At 49.6% G+C, this 12,829-nt stretch overlaps 1 protein-coding gene across 1 annotated transcript in view; it reads right to left on the minus strand.

Moving 5' to 3' along the window:
- The window catches only part of RhoGAP100F (Rho GTPase activating protein at 100F), a 104,353-nt gene that overhangs the window by 17,276 nt on the left and 74,248 nt on the right, over positions 1–12,829 (minus strand). Inside the window, exons 2-7 of the mRNA XM_089552835.1 lie at positions 5,948–6,138; positions 4,385–4,522; positions 3,417–3,686; positions 2,431–2,706; positions 1,882–2,084; positions 651–981 (exon numbers count right to left, since the gene is read on the minus strand). Coding sequence (XP_089408961.1) covers positions 651–981; positions 1,882–2,084; positions 2,431–2,706; positions 3,417–3,686; positions 4,385–4,522; positions 5,948–6,037 — 1,308 coding nt within the window. The 5' untranslated portion in view covers positions 6,038–6,138. The remainder of the gene's footprint in view (positions 1–650; positions 982–1,881; positions 2,085–2,430; positions 2,707–3,416; positions 3,687–4,384; positions 4,523–5,947; positions 6,139–12,829) is intronic.

Here is a 12,829-nt window from a genome sequence, read left to right on the forward strand (position 1 = left end):
TGTGCTGCCTGCAGTCCATTTAATCACCGCTGGCGAAGGAAACTAGTCGGTTCCGAAACATCGAAATTTTTCTTGTCACGGTTAACCCTTGGTTGGGGTTGATATATGCTCCTAATCTACATCGCCCAGCAAGATGACTCCTGTCAAAGATGTTCACGTTCAAGGAGGTGAACCATTCAGGGGGTACTTTGGCTCTCTGAAGTGCTGCAAGGCGAAAGCCTTTCCTGGCGCACTGTTTGGCATTGACTGCGAGACTGTTTGTGCTGTACTAGTGCTTTATTTGACTACACACTTTGACTAAGCATTACAACTGCACACTTTGACTGCTTCTTTAGCACGACTCTCTCTCCTTCGATGAGTTCCGTTGTATCCATGGCTCTGTTCTCAGTGATGAGGTATGTAATGTGGTCACCCACGGACGCCTTACGCCCCCTGTCGGAGCGGACGACAACTATTTTTATTAGTTGTTGTCTGCTCCAAAAGGGGGCGTCAGGCATCCGGGGGTGGCCTCATTACTTCGAATCCGCGCACTGTGACGTCATAACCATTTCGACCAACCGAAAAGCGTGACACCTCTGCTGACAACCTTCTGTCGACAGTGATGAGGCATTAAAGGCTTTCGCCTTAACCGTGGCGTTATGTCTTCTCACCCCGTGCGCGGGCGCCGCCATGAAAGGTGCCCCCATGGCGGAGGGCGGCCTCCTTCCGGACTGCACCTCGGTGTCCGAGCAGCTCTCCATGAGAGACCGTCGCCGCAGGATGCCCCCCGGCGGTGCTCCGGGCGGCATCTGCTGCTGCGGGTGGTGGTGTCCTCCGTGGTGGTGCAGCGCCGACATGCCCCCTCCCGTGGCCGACGGCCGCAGCGAGTAGTAGCGGCCGGCGGGCGGGCCCTGCATCATCTCGGGCTGCATCAGCCGCTGCTCGCTCTCGGTGCGTAGCAGCCGGCGCGTCGACATGCCCCGGTCGTGCTCGTCCCAGTACCTGCCATGACGGAAGACGGTGAGGAATGAGTGCTACGTTATGTGAGCTTGTGTTTAGCCTTTTATGTTAACAGGTGGTGCGGGCAGGGTACTATTATCTTCCTTTCGCTTTAAGGCCCTCCTACGGATTGCGCGCTTCTATCTCTGCGTTTCCTTGTAACAGTGCAGAGCCTCTTCCTTAATGAGGTACCAACTAGCCCAAATCTCAACATCATTGGTGATGAGGAACGTGATGACTGTACGGAACCCTCTGCTTCGCTTCAACGTGGCACTTACAATGAACGTAAAAAAAGCACGCCGTACGAGCACCCTGTGTTCTTTGGTCCTGAGATTCAGTTTCGCGTGTTATGTGTCCTGAATATGTGCATTTCTTCTAAACCAGTGTCATTTTCGTAGACGCAAAGCAGTGAAAGAGGTTAGTTGGTATTAGATGATTAACTTCAGTGCTGCGCTAATCTCTGTACAGAATGAGAGTACACTGTTGCATGCCCTCTTCTTCTGTACCCATTTTAACCCCATCGAAAAACACAACCGAAGATTTTCTGTTGTCGCAACACATTTTCCTGTAGTATTTTGGGCCCTGACAACAGAAATTCCTGTAGTAACAAGATTTTCTCTAGTACTGAGCAGTCTCCTGTCGAAACGACAGAGCCAGTTCTGTCGCAACAACAGACAACTTCTCAATACTACAGAAAAAACTTGTCGTAACGACAGGACGACAGAAGTTTCTGTTGTACTTTGAGACCGGTTTTGTCGTAATATTCGACTGGGAATCCACTACTGGGGTTAATTTTGTTCAGACCTCCACCGACAGGCTATACTTCAATGTCCTACATTGATAATTTGGATAAACTGAAGGAGGAGTAGCTTCCCCGATCGACCCGGTAAGTTATGCCCTCACCTGTTCCTGGCTGCCGAGGAGCGCTCCATGTGCGGACTGTCCCGGAAGGCGTGCACCTGTTCGGCTAGGCTCTCGAGGGTCTTGGGGTAGCGGTGAGGCGGCTGCGGTTGCCTCCGCACGGGAACCGTGCTGCTGTAGTACGGGTTCTCCATCAAGCCGCCGCCGCCCATGCCGTTCTCGGATTGAAGGTCGTCCTCGGCTTCCTGCGAAACGCAGAGGGAGAGAACAGTCCGTGCGGGTATACGTGATCGAACGAGGTTTGTAATAAACCTTAATGACATACTGTAAAACTCTAGAAACAATGATGAGGTTTACGAAACGCCTGTATGCTTTTAAGGGCTGGGAGTGTCCAGAAGTCATTGTCTTGTAGTCATTTTTGAGTCAACAGCTCAAAGGACTCCAAAGACAGATGGAAAAGTAAAAGAGCTACGAATGAAACTAAGGGCCAAACATTATTTCAGCCATAAAGCCATAAATACATAGCCATAAATGCACTGAGGCAGTCTGGTAGGCTTAACGAGGAGCGAGAAGGCGGACACCGGCGCGTACCTGGACGCCCCTCTTGACGATGACGACGGGCGGCCGCTGCCTCTCGGGCGCCATGGGCGGCACGGGCGGCAGCGCCCCCGAGCGCCCTCCGGGACCACCAGCGCCCTTGGAGCGCACGGCGAGCACCAGGCGGCGCGGTATGGACATGATGATGACCACGTCGTCCAGGCTCATGTTGCGCACGTCCACCAGGTTCACCGCCAGGATCTCGTCGCCCACGCGCAGGAGGCCCGAGTGGTACACGGCGCTCTCGAGCGCGATGCGCGAGATGAACACCTGACAGGGGACACCGCCAGGGGACATCGCGGTCGTAAATGAGGGCAAGGCGAAAGAAGATGAGTATACAGGGTGTCTCGTTCTATTTGGCACTGCTTCCTTTTGCAAAAATTTCTATTGTTTTTTTAGTTTTGCTTATCTATAGTCGGATACAACTGAAGTCTGCCGTGAAGCTCAGCTCACATTCAGGACCCCCGCGCATAATTCCTCCGCGACAAAAAAAAAATGGTCTGCTGTAAAACTTTTCCTTGTCACCTAAACAAAAAGGTAATCACAGGGCAAAAAAGAAACTCTAGAATTATGATACCTGTCTTATTCAACAGAGCCAAATATCGAAAAGCTGATTTCGTTTACTGTTGTGACTGGCTAACGGAGTAATACAGAACGCCATGGAGCATGGCCGAGTGTTACGAGCTGTTTTTTTTTTAAGTTGTTCGGTTTGGTTTATGGGGATTCAACGACCCAAAGCGACTCAGGCTATGAAGGACGTCGTAGTGTAGGGCTACGGGAATTTCGAGCACTTGGGGTTCTTTAACGTGCACTGACATCGTACAGTACATACGCCAATATAGCCGGGAACTTGGAAATCCCGTTCAAGCGCATTTGTTTGTATAAGTCGTTTAATTACCTAATCTATTGCAATTTATACGTACTGAATAGAATGATACACCCCGTACATTGTGTCCGCATACGAGAATGGCGGACCGTACCCCTTCCTGGGTGCGCACGCCGTCCCCCTCGCGGATGTATAGGCCCAGGGTCTGTCCGGGCCGCTTGACGATCTCGACGAAGGCGGTGCCGCCCTGGGCGTAGCGCCGCGCCGCCTGCGCCCCGGCGCGGCCCAGACAGCGCGGGTCGAGCACGCGCACCACCATCTCGCCACGCTTCTGCACGGCCTCCAGGTGGGCCGCCGTGGTGGCGTCGTACTCGCGCTCCACGGCCTCGATCTGCCGGAACACCTCGCTCGAGATGCCGCTCACCTGCGCACAAGGGGGACGCACCATGCAATTGGAGGTTGATGGGGGGGGGGGGGGGGGGGGGGGGGGTACGCTACAGAGCACTGCGTCGTAATACGATGGCACCGAAAAAGGAACGAAACCTTGGGCAGCAAGTCAGGCGCAGAACTGTCGGAACACCTTACACGTGAATACAAATCTCGGATGGCTCTTACCCGCGCACTTGTGCTGTTGATGTAGCCACGGGCGTACGATATCAAAAATGCCCGTGGATCACGCATTGTTGTGAATGGCCAAGCCACACTGAGAATTTGGCCCCTACTTCTGGTTGCAGCTACTGCAGATGCTGCTACTTCAGCGTCATGACAGGGTATAGTTTAGAGTTATGCAATTATATTCCAATTCCAAGGACGCATGAGGCTGGCATGAAGTTGCTTGTTGATGAATACGGTAACTGTACGTCACAAATGAACAAAAGAAGCTTCGCTCTTACACTCATCAGCGACCGAAACCGGAGCGCTGTTGTGATTAGCTCTAAGAGCAACAAGATGATGAAAATAATAAGGGTAACCGCAGTGAGCACAGCTTTGCTGTGAATGGGAATGTGAAAGACATGGAAGCCTTCCGAACAACCTAAATGAACTTCTAGTAACGATAAACACTTCCAGGAACCTAAGGCCCTGTTATGTGAGGAGACTCGTTTAGTAAATAGCGTCACCCACCTTGCGGAAGTCCCCCTGCAGGACCATTTCGGGCGCGGGTGCGCCCGGCGCCAGCCGGGGTCTGACCGCGCCCACCCGGGGACCCCACGTCTCGCTGCCGCCTTCGACGCACACCACCAGGTCGCCCTCGTGGTTCTCCTGCGGAACATGGACGCTTTTGTTAGGGGGGCGAGGGAGCGAAAGACAGCGCAGCAGCACTCTTTGACACACCCTGAACAGTGTGTGCTTGTCCAGGAATACCGTGTTTCTGAGCTTCGTCACATTCGAGTTTTTTTCTGACCTTCAAAGAACAGTTCCTGTGTCTCTCATTGGTACATGTGTCATTACTCTTAAGTTCTGTTCTTGTTTTATGGTACTACTGCGACCCACCTCCCATCTTTCACTCATGTTTCAATGCGATAGCGTTAGAGGTCCCGCTCTGTTTAAAACCCGGGTTTCAGCGGTGTGACTACAATTCTCCTTGGTTGAGAGGGTGGTGACGTCACAACCACATGACTTCTGAAGAAAGAAAAGCAATTGAGCTGAAAAGAAAAATAGTTGAGCGGGGCTCGAATCGCTGCCTATACGGTCGGGAGCCGGCCGTGCTATACCTCGACCAAGGAGGGGCTGGGGTACAGTGGGATAAAAGGTGGCCTTACGTAAGCGTCGCGCACCGCATGATAAGCTGCAGAGCAGGCAGAAATATCTATTAAATTGAGCGGACCAATTAGCGCCACCGGTTAATGTCGCCAATTAGCGGGGTCTATGCGTACGAGCAACCAAAAGCCGCTTGAAAAGTCGTAGTGACGCCGGCATGCGGCAGGGCGCCGGCCATGCGTCACACTCACTCGACTGCAACGAGACGTCTGGCGAAGGAGCGGCGGTGCAGCTGCCACCGCCGACGCTCACGCGCTCGTTCTACCGCTACTCTGTGACGTCACGGTTGCTATGTACAGCTGAGCCCCCACCGTCGCGCCGGTTGCTAAGGAGGGGAGGATGTTGCGCTTTTACTTTCTCCTTTCCAAGTTCCCGCTCCATAGCTTTCGCAGCCTAAAGTGTGTCCACTGCTGGTTACAACGGACAACGGCGACGGCAACGGCGACGCCGCGAAACGCAGAAATGGGCACCTTAGAGCTGCGGTCTAAAAAGTTCGCTATTCAGCATTATGTGACCGGCCTCCTAGTTCGCACATCTTGGCTGTATTCTGTCGTACTACACCGCTGATAATTCTATGCCGAGAAAAAAGCGCTCTTCTGACTCAAGAAAGCCTTTCTTGAAAAATTGTGTAAATTCCTATAGGTGAAACACCCTGTATACTGTAACCAGCCCTTCACATCCCTACCCTCGTCTAATCTGCACAGGCTGCTTTATTCGCGTCAGTCCTCGCACTCCCACCTCGCAGTTGTGGGATATGCGTATAAAAGAGCTGAACTAGCCTGTAAGGGACATGCTTTCTTTTGTTGCTTCGTTTACATCCCCTCCTCCCTTTCTCGGAGCAGTATTCTCACCATAGGGCAGGCCGTTAGGGGTACTTGTAATAATAGACCAATCGATCAACGGACGGAGGAAGGGAGGGGGCAGCACCTTTTTGCGTCCGCAGCAGAGCATCCTGGCGGCGATGATATGCTTGACCTTTTCTCCGAGGCGAGGCGGCGGGCGTCCAGGAGGGTTCATGTGGCCGGCGGCGGGCCTCGGGGGACCCTCCTCCTGCGTCTCACACCGATGCTGAGGCTAAGGCCGCGACGGCTGCGCTGCTGCTGCTGCCACTACCGCTCCTACCGAAGGGAGAAAAACAACAAAAACGAAGAAAAAGCAAATTAGCTGCGGTGAAACCCGGCTGAACATAGTAAGAGGAGCGAAAGCTCTAGCTTCGATTAAACTTTATTGCATACCAATGGTTTGGCTTAGACGGCGACGATACATCGTCGAAGCACCAGTTACAACACCTCAGAAGAGTTAACTGATTGGCTAGTTGGTTTTCAGCCATTATATTAATCTCATTTAGCGCAAAACGCAAACCAGACAAAAAAAAAGGAACACACAGGACGAACACGTGCGCTATGGTTCGTCCTGTGTGTTCATTTCTTTTGTCTGGTGTGTGTTGTGTGCTGAATCCATTGCTTTGTGTGAAGGTAAGCACACGACACAAGCTTTTATATAGCGAACGGCGCGTCACGTGATTTGCGGCAGTTGCGAGAGTGCCGTCGGCTCCGCATACGCAGCGGTGGCGAGGCGCAGTGAGTCACGTGATTCGATAGTTGTGAGGCGAGCGAGCGCCTTCGGCTCAAGGCGTGCAGCTGTGGCGAGGCGTGGCGAGTCACATGGCATGACGTCGGAGCCAACCCTCCGCTCTTCCTGGTTTGAAGGTCAAATTTCATAGCCACATGACCTTCAGCTTTGCACGGGAGAAGTAGAGAAAAGAAGAAGCAGAGGGAAGGAGTGAGAGACATTGTTTCCTTCCGTCCATGATGGTGCAAAGTTACAAAGTAACAGAGTCCCACTGCAGTTGCGCAGTACATGCACGAAAAAAAATTAAATACATTAAAGGCTGGAACTGCGTAAAAGAATGTGAAGACCGAACGTCAAAGGAACACTGAGGACACTTCATCTAATTATTATTCTCAATGAAAATAGATTTTATGGTTCTTTCTGGCTATGTTGACGCTTGTCCGGCAGCACAACACGTGCATATCGGCGAGATAATTGAATTTAACAAATCTTCCCTCCAGTAAATTCAAACTCCTGACGTCGTTACCGAAAAGGATAGTTTGCCACCGTTTTGAAGTGAATGCCGGTATAGATCCTCCTCTGATATCCGTGAGCCTCTGAGATCCGCGCGAGAAATTGGTGAGGGCGCACGCAGTTCACTTGCAGAATCGGCCAGTGGTGGTGACATCTGTATTTCGTTTGTTTTTTTTTAATGGCTTATGAAAGGCCCATTCCCGGTAAGAGCAGCCAACTTCTATTTGTCTGTCCCCAGTATCCCTTTAAAGAAGTGGCAACACCCCTCGGCCCCGAAGGTAATGGGGGAGTGCTCTGCGAACTATATCCCCTTTCCATTCCTCCTCTTGAGCCAACCTTGACCTAATTCCTGATGGCTGAAATATAAACAGGAAATAGAGGACACATGGACTGCGCTTCACCGCAGTGCGCCTACGTGAAAGCATTTCTAAAATCTATACGATACGGATCTGCGAATGCCTTCAGCTCGTTGCCGACGGCAAGATTCTTCTGTCTCAAAACGTCACCAAAGCAAGTGACATGTGAATTACTGGATGGAAAAGATCTGACGCCATTTTGCGCATTTCGCCGTCAAAGAAGGGCTCCCTTTGAGTTACATATGGTCCACGACTGATGAACACCAGTTAGCGCTAGTAGGTAAAGAGGTGGTTGTTCCGTTTTCGGTTCACCTCATCACAAGTGTTTTATGGGGACCTTCCGCGTTAAAATAATCAATGCGATTTTGTGAAGGTTCACATAGATTCATCTTACACGTCGTATGGTTGTTCTGCGCAGAACTCCAAGATCACGATTTATTTCAGGCTTAAGAAAGTGTTCGTTAACTTCCTAGCGGGCGATGACGAGCGAGGCTCGTCATAAGCCTACCGTAATTTCGGTTCATGACGACTTCAGCTTGTCGTGTTTTTTTCCTGGTCCTCCGTATCCGGTTTAAGACGAGTAGAACTCAATCAAAGCTTTTTTTTTTTGGTTTGCCTACAGATGGACGCACGGGTACTAAGTGGCCATTTTGGAAGCATTTTATATAACCGAAAGTGCCCGTTAAGGGTTTATCGGCAATGGATTTTTGCCGGCGCTATAGTTGCGACTTTCATTGCCTCCTTTTATGAGTCATTTTTCATTTCTATACGTGAGCTAACGCTTGTATAAAGCCATGAATTTTTCTTCTCATTTCTGTTTAGCCTGTAAAACAGATTAAGTAACTGCAGAAACGTTGTTTACACCTGCACAATATGAATGAATTCTAACCCTCAAATAGCCGAACTATGCAACACTTTAATCTTCCCACATGGCAGTATATTTAAAACTATTATGAAACTTTCCGCTTAAATTTGCTATTGGCTCTATGCTTCCTGGCGACACCCCCGTTCTTTCTCCCACCCAAGAGAACACAGCAAAAAAACGCGCGCTGCTCTGCGAACCAGCCGTGCACAGCCGCACGGGCTACGCGCATGCGCACCCGCATTACTTCAGAATAAATATCCTCTTTCTCGTCCGGTTTTTTTTCTCTCTTTATTTATTTCGCTTGAAACTCACAAAGCAGAGAGAAGCACGCACAAAGTAATGGAGTGCGACGCACCCCTTAAAGTATGACGTCAAGTGCCACTGATTTGCTCCTGGTTTAAAATTTTTTTCGCTTCTCAAGACTATAGAGAAGGGACAGTATGATAAAGAATACGCTACCTCCACAAGCAACACACACCGCCTGTGCCTTATTCGATTATGCACATACTTAGAGCGGGCGACAGCGGCTCTAACATGCCACCGCACATATGTGCCCTGCTCGGTCCTCCTCTCCACACCCTCTCTTTCCCTCCTCAGAATCGTGCGGCAGATGTTTGGCTTTGTAATTATGCTTCCGAGGTCACGGCCTCGAAAGTACGTAAAAAAAGGGGAAAATATTCCCCAGGCCCAGCGCTTCACAAAAGGCAGAAGTGCAGCAGACGGCGCGAGATTAAACAGGCCTTTCCCGAATTCGGGAGCGCTGGGTACCTCCTTTGGGGAAAGTGGGAGGAACGAAACGTATTAAGGCAGAAAGGGAAGGAAATATTAAAAACAACTCCACAAAAACTAAAAGAATGTAGGAGTGAACAGCAAAGTAATCCTCGAGGAAAACGATGACGCGGTTGTTCAACTACATTTTCTTCCCTCTTGGGGAGTTTTTTTTCCTCTTGGCGAGTTTTTCGTTGCTGCTTCTATACTACTTCTTGGAAGTGAGTAGCCGTGTTCAAAAACAGCTTCAACAAAAAAGGAGGAGGAAGGGAAATAGGGAATAATCAGAAAGCAATGGAGAGAGAAGCTTGAAAAGTGGGAAGGAATGGAGTCACGGAGAGGGGAGAACACGAGGCAGAATCGTATAGGATGAAATTAAAGGCACACTGGCAGCCGCAACGGTAAACCTAAGTGGACGCAGGGGTTTCGTGATGGTTGGAGGCGATGCTCCTCGCCCTCGCCTTTGGCTAGGGAAGTGAGCGAACTGCTCCCTTATCGCGGATTGAGCGGTTCCACACAGAACATAATTTTTTTTTTATCTATACTGCATCCGTTCCTCTTCAACTTGTTTATTCGTACACTCATTTGCAGTGACAGTTAAAAAGTGACACTTCCCTGAGGTGACACTGAACATTAGGTCTGTACCCGCAGTGGTTTTGTTTTTTGTTCCGCATCATCGCACAGTAATTTGAAAGCTGAATTAGGTCTATGTCAGGAATCTGCTCTCAGCGTGGCGAATGTATTTGAACCATAGAGTAACGCGGTCTTGGCGTCACGTTCAACGAGAGCCCTGTTATATTAAGGCGAAAGCCTTTAATGGCTCCTTCTCCCGTCCGTCCGTCCGGCGTTACATACAGCGCCTGGGGTGACTCATCGACGAGCGCAGCTGCTAATCTTCGTCGGCAGGTGGAGCTGTCGGCGCGGCGGCATCGAGCTCTGCTCCGTCGTCAGTCGGTGTGCGGCAGCTAGCGGAGGAGGATGGCTCCCAAGCGGTGCAGCCGTAACAAACATAGGCAGTCATTGGCAGTCGAAGCAGCGCGACAAAGGCTTTCGCCTGACGCACATTAGGCTGCCAAAGTGCCTCCATAGTTTTTTATACTTCATTCTCCAGATATATGGTCCTACGCTTCTTGTGGAGATCCTGTGCCTGTGTGTGAGTGTGAGTGTGTGTGTGTGTGTGTGTGTGTGTGTGTGTGTGTGTGTGTGTGTGTGTGTGTGTGTGTGTGTGTGTGTGTGTGTGTGTGTGTGTGTGTGTGTGGTGTGTGTGTGTGTGTGTGTGTGTGTGTGTGTGTGTGTGTGTGTGTGTGTGTGTGTGTGTGTGTGTGTGTGTGTGTGTGTCACTTTCATGGGGAGTAGCCACCTAGGTTAACTTTCATGTTGACATTTCAGGCTATTCAGCTGAGAAATTGGAAGTATGAAACAAGTGCGAGGCCTCCTAACGTTGGCGCCCTTAGAGACTTGCTCGCCGAGAGGACGATCTTGAAATTGGGATAGATAACAAAAAACGCACCAGACAATCCGGAAACGGACTTGAGGAAAATTGTTCGCGGAAATCTCATGAATATGTCGCTTCCACATACGTCTGTCTGCAATACTCACGGCTCTCTGCCTTTCTTCCCAACATTCCAACTCTGATGGCTTTTTTTTACAAAGTATCCATGCGTCCATGTACATGTAGAAACTTCACTACAGGATCTTGCAGCGCAGGAAGAACTAAGCAATGAAAGCAAGAGGGGAGGTAGGGAGAGACGAAGGAATGAAGGTCAAAACAAATAAAAATAGGAAAGATAGAAGACAAAAGAAAAACAAAAGGAAAAGGAGCCACGTGATCGCGTCTTTGTTTTTCGTCTGTCTGTCTGTAACACCGGAGAGTTAAACCTGCACCCTCCAGAAACAACACCCGTCAGCCACCTCCCCAGTCCACCCTGCAAAGTAAGGGGCCACCCATCCACCCATCACCACTTCTCAAAAGCGCCTCCGTCCCTCCCCCCCCCCCTTATACCCACCTCCACCCATCATCACTTCCAGAAAAATTCTGTCGTGTGTGTAAAGCCTCGCCTTCGAGTAAAATCATAAAGTTAACCGTAGTGGGTAAATCGAAGTGCTTTCAAAGAATTGTCGCGTCAGATGTCTCACTGTCCTGTAATTTCTTCCTCTCCTCATCCATTATGTTACGGGTAAACCAGGGACCAGATTTTTATAAGGAATGCCGGCATCTGTGCAACACTCGTCAAAATAAAAGAGAGCCATCCCGTCCACGAGTTTTGTTTACGGTAGTATCTCTTCGGCATATTTTCGCTACGCATTCGTCACGCAGAATTAAACTGAATAAATTTTAAGTTTAAATTTGAAAAGTAAGGAAGGAATGGAAGAAGGAAGAATGAAGAGACGAACGCAGTAGCGAAGAATTTGAGAAATAAAGGAAGAATTAAAGATAGGAAGAAACATGAAAGGAAAAAATGAAGAAAGGAAGAAAGAAAGGAAGACAGAGAGAGAGAAAGAGAAATATAGACAGAGAGAAAGGACAGAAGGAAGGAAGGAAAGAAGGAAGAGAAAAAGAAAGAACGAAAGAAAGAGAGGCAGAGAAAGAAATAGAGGGAGAAAGAAAGGACGGAAGGAAGGAAAGAAGAAATAAAGAAAGAAAGAAAGAGAGAGAGAAAGAAAGAAAGAAAGAAAGAAAGAGAGAGAGAGAAAGAAAGAAAGAAAGAAAGAAAGAAAGAAAGAAAGAAAGAAAGAAAGAAAGAAAGAAAGAAAGAAAGAAAGAAAGAAAGAAAGAAAGAAAGAAAGAAAGAAAGAAAGAAAGAAAGAAAGAAAGAAAGAAAGAAAGAAAGAAAGCCAGGCGAAGGTAAGCCAGTTTTACGCAATGTGTCTAGACGAGTTTCGCGCGCCTGCCTATTTATGGCTTCCAGTCGGCTTCTTGCTGTTGCACATCGGAAAAACTACCGACCGATTTCTTAGTCCAACTAGCCGCAATCTTCTAAACGTGGCGACTTGCAGCCACCGCTACAGGCGCCCCATGAGCGCACTCCCTCAAAGCCACAAAGGTCTCGTAGGGTTCGAGCCAGCAGGGTTTCGTACGCTTGTTAGCGACAGTAGTGAGCGCAACTGCACATAACTATGCTCCAGTCGCTATACTCAAGGGAAGCGGTGCGCCCATTCAGGCGCCGTGGTCTGAAGAAGGCGAATTAAAAAAAAAGCAGCACCTATCCCCAAAAGTGATTGAAACTAACAAAACACGCTATTGAGTACTGGAAAGATAGAGAATACAGAGTAAAAGAAAAAGGAGAGCTGCACGAAGCAATAAGCAAGCTTCCCGCCTGGGCTTCGGTCTCCCCATTTCCCCTTTCCTTCCCGTGCTGCACCGAGCTCTAGGGAAGAAAAAAGTGTGTGCGTGCAACGGGCTTTGTTATTTCTCGCCCCTCCCTAACATAATTTGGGAGGCAATGCCGCCGACTCTTGGCGGCGGGCTGGTGGTCTGCCCAAAGGAACCAAAGACGCTGATTCACGCCTCCTTTATTTTCCCCCGCAACCCTAAGAAGGAAAGAAACGAAGCAGTCGTTTTCGGGAAGTTGAGGGAGAATGGTTTGAGCAGTGGGGAAAGGGGAAGGAGCGAGAGAACGAGTCCCTTTTCAGCGTTCCTCTCCAAAGCCCACTTCCTCCAATTCAGCGTTACTGTTTATACATGCATCCTTATTTCCCTGCGTCTTCTTTCATGTTATTTGCATCTTCCCTTAC

The sequence above is a fragment of the Amblyomma mixtum genome, chromosome 1 (genome assembly GCF_055824585.1).
Source record: "Amblyomma mixtum isolate Tamu chromosome 1, ASM5582458v1, whole genome shotgun sequence".
NCBI lineage: Eukaryota > Metazoa > Arthropoda > Arachnida > Ixodida > Ixodidae > Amblyomma > Amblyomma mixtum.